At 40.8% G+C, this 16,009-nt stretch overlaps 1 protein-coding gene across 1 annotated transcript in view; it reads right to left on the bottom strand.

Moving 5' to 3' along the window:
* Positions 1-16,009, bottom strand: part of TTLL5 (tubulin tyrosine ligase like 5) — a 307,505-nt gene that overhangs the window by 76,828 nt on the left and 214,668 nt on the right. Inside the window, exon 31 of the mRNA XM_029239548.1 lies at positions 3,659-3,876. Coding sequence (XP_029095381.1) covers positions 3,659-3,876 — 218 coding nt within the window. The remainder of the gene's footprint in view (positions 1-3,658; positions 3,877-16,009) is intronic.

Here is a 16,009-nt window from a genome sequence, read left to right as displayed (position 1 = left end):
GGAGAGTGTGATTCTGGCTCTGAAAAAAAAAGAGGTCTTTTACAAGGAAGGAACAGTTCATATGCATGCAGTTGTTCACAGGCTGTCATCCTTCCTAGTTCAGCTGACTGCTTGGAAGAAATACCACAAATAGTTTTGAAAGGAGGATCTGAAGTTGGTACTAAATTATGAAGTGTTACAAACATTAAAGAGGAAAATCAAAAAAGGGTATTGGCACCATGGAAAAGGTAAAAAAAAATTCCAAACCACTCTCTTCACAGAATTGACAAGTGAGATTTAGCTAAAGGAAATATAAATATATGAATTTGAGAACTGTAACAAAGAACTGTTGGGCCAAGAAAGGATGAGGAAAATGGCTGTAAAGCATCAATATTAAAAAACAAACGTGTTCATTAAAAATCTTTCAACAGAATAGACTGAAAACAGGTTATTTTGGTTAATTATTCAGTGGCGACAGTGGGTTTTGTTTTACAGATGGGAAGCTGAAACCTTTAGAGGAAAAGTGACCTGGCTACTATCATAAAGAAACAGGACCCCACTGTTCTGACTCTCAATTCCCTTTGCACCAAAATCCAAACGACATTCCATCTTTTATGTTCCATTGTTCTCTAGACTCAACCCTCTAGGATGTGGAAACTTTGATGCTCTTGGAAATTGCTTCTATATTTGTCCAGTGCCAACTGCTGTGCTAGGAGAAGCCTGAAGTTCAACCAAAAACACAGGGCTTGGCACGGTCAAAAGCTCATTACGACTTCTCATTAGCTGTGTCTCTTGGGACAACTATGGCATTCCTGAGTGTGACTCTGTATCTCCCTCCAGTCATAACTGAGGGTTCCTGATTAATCTGAACTGAGCCCGAATAAAGGCTGCAATAAGCTCCAAGCAAATGAAGCAACACATCTTGTAGGAAGAAAGTGAAAAATGACATGAAAATTTCTTGAAGTGCCAACTTAGTATTAACCATAATACCTAACATTTATTTAGCATTTATTATGTACCAGGCACTGTATTTGTGCTTGACATTCATTAATTCATTTACTTCTCTTAAAAACCCCATGAGGCAGGTACTATTATTATCCCTATTTTAAATAGGAAACTGAGTCCCACAGATGTTAAGTAACTTACTACGCTTGCTAGGAACAAGAATTACTTCAGAACAATAAGAGTAGTGTATCGACTGATACTCAGGATCCTGATTTCGGGAGCCATGAAAGGTTTCTCTAGATTAAAAATAACTTCATCAATCCAAATACAGTATGGAGTTTAGTTCATAGTAATGTACCGATGACAGTTTCTTAGTATGGCACAGTCTTCAAATGTACCATAGCAGTATAGGATGTTAACCGTGGGGAAAACTGGGTTTACTTATCTTTATGTGTACTATCTTGACAGCTTTTCTGTAAATCTAAAATAATTCTTAAATAAAAAGATTATTTTTAAAAACTTTACCTAGATACTTCCTAGGGGGAACTTTTCATTGAGTCAGTTCAGAGAAAACCAATGCTATTCTTTTTCCTAAGAGTCGGATGCATATTGAAAACAGCAGGGGCCTCACGGCACTAGTTTACATATAAGGGAAAGGATGTTCAGGTCTCCATTAGTGCTAACTTGTTTAGCTTCAGAGACTTGTGCTAGAGTTTTAAAGGCAAATTGGAAACTATTTCCTGGAACAACGCCTCACTGCATGCCTTTTGATACTTGGATTATATTTCTTAAATTCTGAAGAAATCTTGCTTTCCCCCCCTCTCCTGTGCTTTTTTGGTGCTGAGCTGCTTCCGGTTTTCCCACACTCCTGCCCTTCAGAGAGAAGAAACCACAAAAATGCAGCAAAGCAAAGTTTGTCCATAGAGCTGCAATTCCATCTCAGAAGCCTGAAGTGCTCTCCTGCCAGCAGTGAGTTCAGGGCAGTGAGTGGGGTCCTCGAATGTCCAGCCCTGCTGCCTGCTGACGGAGCCCCCCTCTCCACCAGCAGACTAGCCACAGGGGCACCACGGGCCATCTCAGCAATAATCGGAAAAGCCACAAACGAGGAGCACACTGGCAAATTCAACATTCATATCCAACTCACTGATATTCCCACCTAACTGTGGGCTTCTCAAACCTGGGAAAGAAAGTGTGGTTTTGGAATGCTTATAATGGTTACTAAGGCTTACTGAGTTCTTAGGTGTGCTAGGTCTTGTGCTATGTACTTTACAGATATTAAGTCTGCTAATATTTATCAACTGTCCTATGAAGCAAATACACTTTGTTATCCCCACTTCACAAATAAGGAAACTGAAGTCAAGAGTTTAAGTAATTTGTAACTTGTGGAAGATCTCACGTTAGTAAAGTGTGTGTGTGTGTGTGTGTGTGTGTGTGTGTGTGTGTGTGTAGGGGGGGTGGGTGGGATGGGACACAGGCAGGCTGGCTCCAGAGGCTGCACTCTTAAGGATTCAAGGCTATTCTTTCTAGGGTGAGGGACCATACATCCTTCTGATCGTGCTATTGGCTCTCAACCACGAACTGCAGCCTTCCCACTGCCCTCTCCTTACTGCTCCAGATAGTTCTATAAAGTCATTACGATGCCTGTTATTCTTAGAACAGTGCTTGGCACTTGGTAGGCACTGAATAAACGTTTGTTGGATAAATGAATAATGGCAGCAATACAATTAAAACAACCACGAGGGATTGTTTTCCATCCAAATCCAGAATTTGATTCATTATCCAAGGGGGGAAAAACACTAACTGCTTTTTCTATGCCCTAGGATTCCTCCTTACAACTAAAATTGATTTTGTGAAGGACAAATGAATGGGGAGCCTCAATGAGAACGAGAGAAATACACAAACCTCCTCTAGGCGTTTATCCATCAGGGAATGCCTGCCTCTTCCAGACATCTTTGATAAGTTCCCCAATTTTAAATGGAGAGGGGCTGTTAGAACCAGCACTCCTTTTACCAGTCCATTTCTGGTTTACTAGGGAAGATGGCTGGAGGTACAGTGAAGGATGTGACCTAAAAAACGTGATTCAGGTACGGAAATGTCTTTTTTGAGGTAAAACAGGTAGATGACAAAAGGTATTAGAAACATTGTTGCTACACAGAGCCTGATGACTAAGGTCAATGAAGTTAATCCCTCTAATGAAATCCCAATCCTATGTCTTCCCTTTCAAATGCCTAAAAATGAACAAACAAGGGTGGGGGTGAGGGAAGAGTATTGCATTTTATCTGAAATATATATGAAAAGATCTAACTCTGTAGAATGACCAAAAGAGAAACACATCCAGGAGGAAGTTTTCATTTCCTCCCTCCAAGCCCACAGTTCAGCACTGTTACCCAGTGCACTGTCTGACTGAGGTTCCTGCTAGAGGCCCGAAGAGTTAGTTAGCAATGACCCTGAACCCTGCCAGGGGCAGCACTCATCACAACCACTGGGGAACATAAAAGAGCAGTGCCTGCCCCTCCCACGGGGCACAGCCTGGACATTGGCTGTGCTACAATAGCTCCCCAGGTGATTCTAATTTGTAGCTGGGGCTGAGAACCAGTTAGCCTTTATTCCCCATCAGGTGTTCTTTTCAACATTTCAGCACAAACTGTCTTGAGCCTCCAGAAATAGAGAGCACTGTTTGCATAGAATTGATACAACTCAGAAGAAACTGAACAGAAGATTACTGAAAACTTACTTGGAAGCCCTCTGGGATGCTGCCTTTCTGAGGACTTGTTTGTGATTGGACGGGGGTTTGGGGACCAAGGAAGAGGAAGAGCTTGGAGCTGGCACCACTTTTTGTGGCAGAGTGGTTGGCTTCTGGCCACTAGCTGTGGCGCTTGAAATTCTGCAAGCTGCACCGTTATTTATTGTCCATAAATTGGAGTTAGGTAGTGTCTGGCTGCCAAAGATCGCCTACGAGAAAAAGAAAAAAGATGAAAGATGGAGATGCCCTTCACGAATTAGTCTGCTGTAAGTCAGTAACTGGTTTGCAATCCTGAGGTGGGACAAAAGGAAATGGGAAACCATTAAAATTAAGTAATTTTTAAGGAAAAACTTCTCCTCCAGTAAAGCCAATGCAGGTTTAGGTTCAGGGAAGGAAAGTCTCTTTTAGCAGAGAGTTGAGATTATCTTGCTGAAAGTACACTGGAGTAGGACTCAGGGCGGCTAGGTACTATGTATTGTCCATATGCGTGAATTAGAGAAGCATTTGGTCTCTCTCAGTCTTAGTATCCCTTCATTGTTAAAGTCAACAAGTATTTAATGAATGCCTCTTGCTGGGTATCGAGTACTAGAAATACAGCACAGAACAAAAGTGACTTGAAGCCTGACTCAATTCCAGCCCACTCCCAGAACTCTGAACTCCTCTAGAAGGTTCGTACCTTGGAGGAAAGGGAAGGAGCCAGTGTGGCGTAGTAACACCTTGATGACCTAAAGATTAACATAAAACTACACTTGAAAACACTTTCAAAGTAAAATTACTACATGAATAGTAGTTACTATATACAAATACCAGAGCAAAACAAGGGTATTTTCGCTCAGAGGGTAAGCCTACAACTATTGAATAATGACCTAAAAACCATCTAGATGTCACAAACACCAACATGTACCTGCAGTAAGGATGTATTTAATTGTACACTTCCTCAGGGAGAGGCTTAAAAAAACTCTTACAGCTTAATTCACCCCATTAGAAATAGTTTTTTTGTGTCCCAAATTTTGTTACTGATTCTTCAATTGTGTTAACACTGCTTTCAATATGCATTGCTTCATAAAAGTTTTAAATGTAAAGTAATATTAGGAGGAAAATAATATAATTGACAAAATACGTAGGACTTTTTATTAAAAGGATTTCTGGCAACTGATATCTATTTGTAGGCACAACATTTTAAGAGGCATGGAAGAAATGTCATTTCCTCATGGCAAGGCCTAAAGGAATAAGTTCAGATGCTCTTACATTCACCTTTTAGGTGAACTTCACCAGGTAAACTTATTTTTTAAGATATAAGAGACAAACTGGGTAGCTTTAGTAAATAAATGTTAACCAACCCTTCTATACTCATGCCTTGGAATGTCCCATTTCAGGAAACTGTGTCCAAGGGTTCCGGGCTGGGCAGATATGAGTGGGGGATCAGGGAGGGGGTCTTGTGTGGAGGGAATGTGTTTGGCTGAGAGGCTTGACAAAGAGCAAAGTGATTTCAGAGGTGGAGGATTGGGGCTTTTTCACACAGACCAACTGGACTGAGATGTTCCCCGTCTCTGGAAACCACCCGAAAGGGAACTGAAGAGCTGTTCGCTTGCCTCTATCTCTGACCACAGAAGGGGAGCTGAGGAAGACCTGAGCCCAGGGGCAAAGCCAGGAGCCCGGGGCTGCAGAGTGTGTACACGGGGGTGTACGTGGGAGTGGGGGAGGCGAGGGGTTGGGTGATCTGCAGAAACCAAGGGGTGCAGCAGAGGCCAGCTTGTGGGCACTGGCTCAAAAACAAACCCACTCCTTTCAAGCACTGTTTCCATATCTGAGGGCCTCAAAATCTGTGGGAGAGATTCACTTGGGAGGAAGGAGGGAGGCAGGAGAGGGCTAACCTAGGCTTCTGTTTTCACCACTGCCTCCCAATAAGTGAGCTTAGACTGAAGAGTGCTTGAAAGATGCCTCATTCAGGGTGGGGAGAAGACCAGAACTCAGAATGGGGGCTGAAGAGTCCTATGTCGACCATCCATAAACACATTCACTGGATGAGTAGTAGAGGAGGAAAACCACTGTTAGTGAAATGCTCTTGGAAATAAAAACATTCTTTACTGAGTTAGATTTTTCACGCTGTGACAGAACTGCCATCAGTAAGAACATCTATTCAATACATGTTGCCCTGGTGACAACCGTATTTCAAATTCATTGAGTTTTTCTTTTGTTAAAAAATCTTCCTGGGACATCTAAATACAAATAAAAAGATGAATAAAAAGAGCAAGATCAGAACAGTGAGTATAGTAAGCTTCTACTTGAGTAAAAAAGAAAAAAGGATACATACAAACATACATTTATATGCCAATACACACACACAAACATATATACAATGTTGGTATCTGCACAGAACAATTCTGAAAGGCTCTTAAAAATAACTGGCATCCTCCATGGAAAAGAACTGTTAGCTAGGGGTCAGGGGGAGAGGGAAACTAATTTTTTACTATATATCATTTGTACCTTTTTGAATTTTGTACCATCTATATGTAGCTATTTATTACAAAAATCAATTATTGAAAAGTCAAAAGGAGGTCAAGTTCTAACAAGATTTGAGCAGGTAACAGATTAACTTTCTGAGTACAAATCAAAGTATCCAAATGAAAGCCAAGTTTCAAGCAGCTGGTTCTAGGACTTGCCATTAGACTGGGTTGAAGAAGGAAGTGACTGTTCAACACTTACTATGGCTACAAAACCAGATTAGGTCATCAGCGAAAAGTAGACACTCAGGTAAGTGGAAAGGAGCATGGCTCTGCAGTCAAATGTGCTTGGGCTCAAATGCAGGCTCTGTCACTTATAAACTGGGTGGCCTTTTCAAGTTACTTAACCTCTCTGAGCTTTAGCTTCCTCATAAAACAATTATAATCGCTTGGCTGGATTGTTGGGGATTAAATGAAGATCACAGAAGTAAATGTAGCCCAGGCACTCAGTAAAGGTTTCTCGAAATAAATCAAAGTGCCAGGAACACAGTAGAAACTGAAATGCTCCCTTCCTTCCCAAACTACTGCCTTTTACTGAGGAACCAAAGGATGGGCTGATATGTAAGTCTGCTTATCTGTAATGACTTGTGAATGGTAGTTGGTTCTACGTTTTTCAACATAGTTTTCTAGTCTTATAATGATGCTCACTACCTGCAAAAACAAACTCTTAAAGTGAAAACATATGTGTAGGTTCCCCAGATCATATTTACTCAATTCTCTTTGGCAGAAATGATCTTTCCCTCTTCTAAATGCTTATAAAAATGTATTTGTATGTGTCTTATCACATTTAGCACATTCTGCCTTGTATTACAGGCACTTATATATGTACTTTTTTCTGCTTCTGGACAATTCATACTGGAAATGCCTGGATTTATATCTGATTAATTTTTGTTTCACGAACTGCCTAGTAGAATGCCTTGTGCATAAAAGGTGCTTAATAAGCATTTACAACATGAATGGAAAAAAAAAACAACTCACATTATACCAACTATTGATTTTTTTTAAGCATCAGTTAAATTCCTATACAAGAAAATAGGCAAGTTTGTGTTTACATAGAGATGTAATCTTGTAATAGGACCATTCTCTGGAGTTTGAATAGTGCCTAGTGTGGTATGTGTTCAACTTATACTCAGCCACAAAATGTAAGTAAGCCCTTCTATAGATCCCAAACAAAAATAAATTCACCTTCCTAGATGCAAATTTTGTGGCAGGACCTTAGACACCAATGTTCCGTAAGTAATAAGATCAGTCTTTATCTCAAAACACAAAATAAAATAAATCAGAAGAATTTATTGCTTAGGAGACTCACTTGCTTGGGTACTAATAATTCTTCCTTTCTTCCCAATAAAACTGCCCTGATTTTGTTTGGGTAATAATGTGTGCCCAGCTAAAAAATTACATTTCCCAATCTCTCCTGTACCTTGAGATAACCATGTGACCTAGTTCTGAGTTGTAAACAGAAGTTTCCAGGTACAGGTTCTGGGAAAGCTCTTTAAAGGGGGCAGACTGGGTTGGTTGGTGCACAACTTTTGCCCTTTACTGCTCTTCTTCTCCCCACCCAGAACATGGATATCTACGCAGAGGTGGACAGGCATAGGTAACTTCCATAGGGTGGAAGTTACTTGTTAACGGACCGCAGAGGAGAAAGACAGGAGAAGCACGGGTTCCTGATAGCACCACGGACTTTAGGAGCACCTAGCTCTAGATTTCTGACTATACTGGGGAAAGAAAATAAACCTCTAACTTGTTTAAGCCATGGGTGTGTGTGGGGGGGGGGGTGCCCTATTACATGCAGCCAAGTGGAACCCTAACTGAGCTGAGATATAATTCTCAATCTACCAAAGAGTCAAGCTTGTTTCAGCCTCAATGTAACATGTGCTGCATCTCAAAAAAGCAGATACTTTTTCCAAATACAGTAAAAAGCTTCCAGGTTCTCATTTGTTGTTTGGTGATCATATGCTCATATACTGAATGGGTAATGAAATTATTACAATTCTATGCCATCCAAAACTCCCAAAAGTCAGTAATGTAGACAAGTCCCCAGGTGTTTCACCAAAGCCAAGACTAAGTGGAATGAGATTAAAGTAATCAAATCTGATTAAGAAGCAAACCAGGAAAGTACTCAGGTAATGTTAAAGGCAGACATATATATAGATGTTTTTAGACTACTGGCAGAAATCAGCCTCCCCAGGTACACCCCGTAGCCTGTATTGGCCCTAATCCTACCACTCTACCAATGACAGATTGTATGAACTGTTTTGTCCTGATATTCATTCAAAAATAAGCAGAAGAATTATATAAAGTTCTCTCCATATAATTTCTAAAAAATGTGAGGTTTGGATATACAGTATTAGCACTCTGCACTTGTGGGTTAACCCAGGGATGGGGGCTGCACCGTCATCAGTCAATGTCCTGGGAATGTGAGAACGGTATAAGCACCAGCTGTATAAGACCTGGTCAACAAGTACAAGCCCTTTGCTTCTTTATTGGGTGTGGGAAACAGCAATGCCTCAGCAAGGAGGCTCAGAGAAAACCACAGTTTGAGCGTTGGCTTGGCCACAGACAAAAGACTGGAAAGGCCCTCCTTCTCCCACAACAGAAGGGTACTCGTGGGTGGGAAGGAGGAATTTCTGATAGAACACAGACTGAAACTTGGAAGGTCACAGGGAAGCAAGATCTGAGCTCTCTTACTAGAAAGATAACACTGTTCAGAGATTAAATTCTGGGAGTGTGTGTGTGTGTGTGTGTGTGTGTGTGTGTGTGTGTTTTAATTCCTTCCAGAGAAACACCCCTTTTAGCCTTTACTCAGGCTTCTTGGTGATGGAGTAGAGCTGGATGCCTCCCTGCAGTGAAATATCAATAACTCTCTAATTCATTTTTTTGAAAATTAAGGGGGATGAAGCAGGTAAATGTTAATCTCTATTGAGCGGGGTTAATGTCTCTTTGTACCCCTTTTACTCTGATATCAGAAGAGCAAACATTTGGGGCATTATTCTCCCCATATGAGATTTTTATTGTAACTTGGATAAAGTTCCCATTACATAGCATACAAAGCCACTTCTAGTTCTGGCAGCTCAAGTACTGGGATGGTATATCTTCCTGAGCAGGTAAGATGCTAAGCACTCATCCTACTACAACCAGGCCGAGAGCTGTTCAATGCAAAGAACACATTTCGTCTTTTGTGCAACCATATGATGCTGTAAAAAGCTCGGGGCCAGGGTGAGGGTGAGGGTAGCTGTTTCTATTTTGGCAAAAGCAAGCTTCCAAAAGGCCTTTGTCCCACCCTGCATGCAGTTCTTGGCTGTCTTCCATTCACAATGTTTGTCAGCTGGAACAAGATTGAAAGCCGAGCAAGAGAAAGAATACAACTTCCGGTACTGCAACAAGGCACTGGGCAATGCTAGGACCTCGACAGGGATGGGGCAGAAACCCTGAAGATGCTCCCGTTCATACACAGAGAGACTGATGACACAAGCACCTGAGACAGGACTCTGAGATGCCAAAGAGATTGGAAGTCCTCTGGCATTCCCTTCCACTTCTAAAACAAATGAAGAAGCTACTTTTCCTATAGCAACTAGGAAAGAAGGCTCTTACTAGTGCAAATCACCTATTCTAAAGGATGTGAATACAGGTGCTTACGTGGACAGAACAATTTAGAAGAAACTATTATTCACCAACCAACTGAAAACACTGTGCGCTTCAGGCAGCCCCTAAATCAACTGTACCTTCTAACATCTGAGAAACAATGCAGGCCATTAAAAACAGATACTCAAATATACTTACATGCCTCAGACTCCTGCATGTACGCAAACCAAAGATACCAGCAGTGTCTCTGAGTTGGGTTTTCAATAGCATTGAGACACTTGAACAGATCTTGGGCTAGGTGTGTGTTACAACCAAAGAAGTCCAACTATGAGGCAGCTGGCTAAGGCCAGGGCTGCAGCCCATGATCAGAAAACCCAGTGAAACTAGGCCTAAGACATCACATGGATGACATTTCCTCACTACAGGCCCACTCCCCATTCTCACAACAGAACTGACTAATAGTCATACATCGGTAGAGGCTCATAGTCTGATGGCAAATTTAGACTCCTATGACTGTAGACTCTGCTTTGCTTTCTATTTCTTTCTCCCACAATGCCCAGCAATATTTGGCAGACCAAAGGTTTTTCGTTTTTTTGAAACACGTTCATTAGAAAAAGGAAAAGTTTTAAAAGTCATTTCGGGGCTTCCCTAGTGGCACAGTGGTTGAGAGTCCACCTGCTGATGCAGGGGACATGGGTTCGCACCCCGGTCCGGGAACATCCCACATGCTACGGAGCGGCTGGGCCCATGAGCCATGACCGCTGAGCCTGCGCGTCCGGAGCCTGTGCTCCGCAATGGGAGAGGCCACGACAGTGAGGGACCCGCGTACCGCAAAAAAAAAAAAAAAAAAAAAGTCATTTCGAATTCTACTCTCAGAGATAACCACCTCTGGTAACATTTAGACTTTTTTCTGTGTATAGTCACTTATTTTCTTTGTATATACATGCATTTCCATGGGCTTACAAAAATGGTATATGATATCTGATGTTTTGGAGACTTTTTTTTTCATTCAAATATCTATCCTGAGCATTTTTTCATATATATAAGGGTAGATCTAGATGATTGTTTTTAATGGCTGTGTATTTTCTATCATGGTTTATCATAATTTACTTAACCAATCACCAATAGTAGAATGCTATAAACTGACACAGTAGATCTATATTTGTAGTTAAGGAAATAAGTTCCTAAAACATTTTTAAGTGGGAAAAAGTAGGCCCCCTAAAATCTTATACTTCCATTGTGAAACCACACACATACTAAGGCTGTCACCAGTTTATTTTGCTATTTAAGAATACTGTTGTGATAAACATCATGTTATGTTTTATATCTTTTGACATATACCAGATCATTTCCTTAAAGTAATTTCCTTGAAGTAGAAGGGCTAGATCAGAAGGCTGCTTCTTCTCTGTCTTTTTTATACATATTCGCAAATTGCCCTCTGTGAAGGCTCTTCCAAATACATTTCTGTCAGTATGTTTGGGAGAATAATTCCCTTACCTTTCCTTGATTATTATAAGGAAATACTACTACGTGTCCCATGGAAAGCTGGCTCATAATTTGATGCTAATGCTGTTTCTCTCTTTTTTTTTTTAACGTTTATAAGACATTTATGCCTTTGGACAAACATATTCTTTTAATCGTTTTACCATGGTACTATTAATCATTCTTTCTCCTCACATCTCTCTCTAGCAATTGTGAAATTAATTTGCTATAATTTTCAGCTGTCCAAACAAGTAAATATTAGTTTAAAAAGGTGTAGCTAATTAATATTTTACGGGCCTTGAACTTCTCTTAAACCACCTTCTTGAATATCATTTAAACCAATTTCTGCTTCTGGCACAGGGGGTTTAACTAAAACTCCAAATTGAAATTATAATGCAATAGCTAAGATGTGGAAGCAATCTAAATGCCCATCAACTGATGAATGGATAAAGAAAATGTATATACATGTGATAGAGCATCATTCAGCCTTAAAAAAGAAAGAAATCCTGCATAAGTTACAATGGATGAAACTTCAGGACATTATGCTAAGTGAAATGAACCAGCCACTAAAAAACAAATACAGCATGATTCCACTGATATGAGGTATCTAAAGCAATCAAACTCATAGAAACACAAAGCAGAATGGTGGATGCCACGGGCTGAGGGGAGGGGGAAACGGAGCTGTTCAATGCATACAGAGACTCAGTCATGCAAGATGTCAAAGTTTTAGTAATCTGTCGTACAACAATGTGCATATAGTTAACGATACTGTACAATTCACAAAAATTGTTAAGAGGGTAAATTTATGTTATGTGTTTTTTACCACAATGGAAAAAAAGTAATACATAATAATAAGAGAAATGAATTTTTATTGAGCTTTTATCATGGTTAGCATTGCTCTAAGTGCTTTACATGTTATAGCATGTTCCCAATCATTTGAGGTGGGTCCCATCATCACTTCCATACACAGAAGAAGCAACCAGAGCACAAAAAGGTTCCGTAATCTGTCCATGATGGCAAAGCTACCAAGTAGTAAGTGAGATCCAAGTCGTCGTCGGAGTCTGATTTCACAGCCCTACTGTACTACATTGCCTTCCTCATTTACGCTATGCTGACTCCCTTTTTAAAGCAAATCCACTGAAATCAAATCTCCCTTCCAAAGCAAATCTAAAGCAAACCTAGCAATGTGTCCAATTTTCACCAGACACATTTAAAAGACAGAGATTTCCCTCACTTTACTCCAGGAAGAAAAGGTTGAAAAAAATTTGTGTGTAAGCAAATCTTTGTTACTTCTTTTGAAAGTTAAAATATGTAAGTGTATGCGTATGTGAGTCTGTGCGTGTATAATATATAAATAAAGGTAACTTCAAAAGATCAGCAATGACCCCAGATTGGGAGTTCAATTGGTTAAAAAAAAAAAACAACTCATAGCCTCATTTTCAATTGTCTCTTTTATCTTTTACTTACTAGTAGTTTTAGTAACGCCCTTGTTCTCCTAATAATGTTTGTGTCTTACATCGTCTGATAAGTAAAATGAAATAATTAGACAAGGCAATCTCTGAGTTCTTTACAACTTTAAATTCAGAGTTTATAAATATCTAACTTGTCTTTGTCTTCAAATGTTTAGTTTGTTTTATTTGGCTCAGAATATCACATATTGACCTGCTGTTCATCTTACACAGACTTTGCTGTCATATATACCTGTTAAGTTTTTTCCTGTGGCTGCATCCATTGCAGATGGGTGGGGTTCTTTACATTTAAAGATGAGGTCTTTCATCATCTCACGCAAAGTTACTGCTGTGAGTCCCTCATATGCCCACAGACAAACAGAAAAAAGCCACAGGTCACAGAGTGAGGGGAGGGAATGAAACTGGCCACCAGGCAGCTGTAGCAAAACCACATTTTAAGGATATACAACAAACAAGGTCGATCCCAAGCAGCTGGTAGGTGAAGAGCTGCCTCTTAACAAACCTACAACCAAGTGGAGTTCTGAATTTTGATTCATTGTGTTGACCTTTTCTTTTATACTTGTGTGTATGGGTGTATAGCAGCAGCAACAATAAAATTGGAATGTCTTATCTGACTGATGATAAATGTATAAAACAAGAAGAAAATGAAGAGTCACTTACTCAAGGGGGAGGGAGGTAGAGTGGAATAGGGCTTTGGAAGCCTCTGACCTGGCTTAGCTATTACAACTGCAATAAGCCAGCTGGGCAACCTTGTGTAAGTTACTTAAACTTTCTGAGCAACAGTTTCCTCATCAGTGGAATGGATATAATACTATATCTAGCATACAAGAGGCACTCACTGTACACCCATTTCACTGCCTTCACCTTCCTCCCTCCAAGATTCCAGAGAGACCCTACTCTAGCAACAGCTTAGAAAACACCCTGGTGGTAACCAGGGGACTCCTATTACTGGTAGTAAGGAATCAGCATAATGAACTGATGTTTATATTGAAATAATGCATTAAGAATCAGATTTCTGGGGACTTCCCTGGTGGTCCAGTGGTTAAGAATCTGCCTTCCAATGCAGGGTTCGATCCCTGGTTGGGGAACTAAGATCCCACATGCTGCGGTGCAACTAGGCCCGCATGCTGCAACTATTGAGACCACGCGCTCTAGGGCCTGCGCACCACAACTAGAGAGAAGCCCGCGCTCTGCAACTAAGACCCGATGCAGCCAAAAATAAATTTAAAAAAAAAATCAGATTTCTATGGTATTGAAAAAGCAAGCATAATATTAATCATGCAAAAGTGTCAATCGGTGTTATTCACATTGGTAGACACCTGTGGTGTTTCCTGACAGTATTCTCAAAAACACCATCAGAGAAACAAAATTAAACAGTATGACCAATGACAACAACAGGGTTGAAAGGATGAAGTGATTATTGAAGAGATAATTCCTATGTTATCAATAACAACCCACACACATGCCCTGAATCTCCAAACTTCTAGAACATATTTCAGGATTCTGCAAGACTCAGTGGTTCCCGACACTGCTCCTAAATAATAAAAGCACAAGGGAGCATAGAGTAGGGGCATTTCTAAGAGTTTTAAGTCCTGGAAGACCTTATTAAGACATCTCTTTAAGAATTTGAGGTAACTGGGATAAAAGTTTAGTAAACCTTTTCTTTTGCAACAGTGTATCTGACTAGTAGGAGACTAGTTAAGATACCTGAGATTAACTTTTCAAATACAGTTTTATAGGTGTCAATATGTACTTGTCGATGTACTTGTCGAACGCATGAATTGCAATTTAAAATGTATATAGGGCTTCCCTGGTGGCGCAGTGGTTAAGAATCCGCCTGCCAATGCAGAGGACAAGGGTTCAAGCCCTGGTCCGGGAAGTTCCCACATGCTGCGGATCAACAAAGCCCGTGCGCCACAATTACTGAGCCTGTGCTCTAGAGCCTGCAAGCCACAGCTACTGAAGCCCGCGTGCCTAGAGCCCATGCTCCGCAACAACAAAAGCCACCGCAATGAGAAACTTGCGAACCGCAACGAAGAGTAGCCCCCGCTCACCACAACTAGAGAAAGCACGCACGCAGCAAGGAAGACCCAACGCAGCCAAAACTAAATAAATAAAATAAATACATAAATTAAAAAAATAATAATAATAAATAAAAATAAAATGTATGTAACAATACATATAACTATTAGTTATTGAACGCCTGAATATTGTCAGAGAGGTAGTATAGCGCATGATAGCCAAGAGCTAGGATGCCGGAGGCTGACACCCCTGGATTCAAAAACACCAGCTCTTCCATTTATTAGTTTTGTGAGCCTGGGAAAGTCACATAAGTGATGCTCTGTTTTTATATCTGGAAAATGGGGCTAATAAGAGGGCAGCTGTGAAGATTCACTGTGATAACACAAATACCACTCCAGGTTCAGTGCTTGGCACATGGTAACACCCTGAGGAATATAATCCTCATGAAAACCCACAGATATACATTATCATCACCATATTAGAGATAAAGAAACCGAGGTTCAAGGAAGTTCAGATAACCTGCCGCAGGTTATGGGCTCAGGTTTAAACAGGATTATCTGACTGCAAAGCCTGCCCACAGTGCCTATTTCTGAACAGCTGAATGTAGTTTTACATGCATTATTTCACGTATCTTCAATGTCTTTCATTAGGTAAGAAGAAAAGAGTTTGGCTTGGCAAAATCTGCTAAATCAAATGGTTCTAAGAAAATGATAATCATAAACAAGCTATAAACTAAGTGTTATATGAATTTCTGATACAGGTCAGAAGGAAATATAAAATTGAACAAAAGACGCCAAAACCAAATGAAAACAAAAAAACAGAGCAGCAGTATGTTAGGACGTTCAAGTCAACCTGCTCCAGGAGCTACGCCTGAGGTCGTGCCCACCCCCGCCCCCACCCCCACCCCAGCCAACCTTCTTCCCAGGTACTCTCCTTGGAAAGGTGTAAAAAGACTCCCCCTGCAGAGCCAGGCTGCTTGCCTGCTCTCCCTGTGCCGCACTGAGGGGCTAGCGTGTTATTGCTGGCTGCCTGGAAAAGCCCGGCGCCTGCTGAATTTCTCTTTCTTTCCCCTCCTCTACAACACAAACACACAGCAGCTGAAGGCCTGGAGAAACAGTATTCACTGCTGCAGGTGGGGCAGAATTTTTCTAGACACATGCAATGAACTTTTAGGAGCAGAATAACAAGACTTGGCTGGGTTTATACGGGAATCCTTTCCACACCTGCGAGACTACACACACACACACACACACACACACACACACACACACACACACACA

The sequence above is a fragment of the Monodon monoceros genome, unplaced genomic scaffold, assembly GCF_005190385.1.
Source record: "Monodon monoceros isolate NGI ecotype Baffin Bay Population unplaced genomic scaffold, NGI_Narwhal_1 Super_Scaffold_21, whole genome shotgun sequence".
Classification (NCBI taxonomy): domain Eukaryota; kingdom Metazoa; phylum Chordata; class Mammalia; order Artiodactyla; family Monodontidae; genus Monodon; species Monodon monoceros.
Note: the sequence above shows the minus strand (reverse complement) of the source record. Positions and strands in the feature narration are given on the sequence as shown.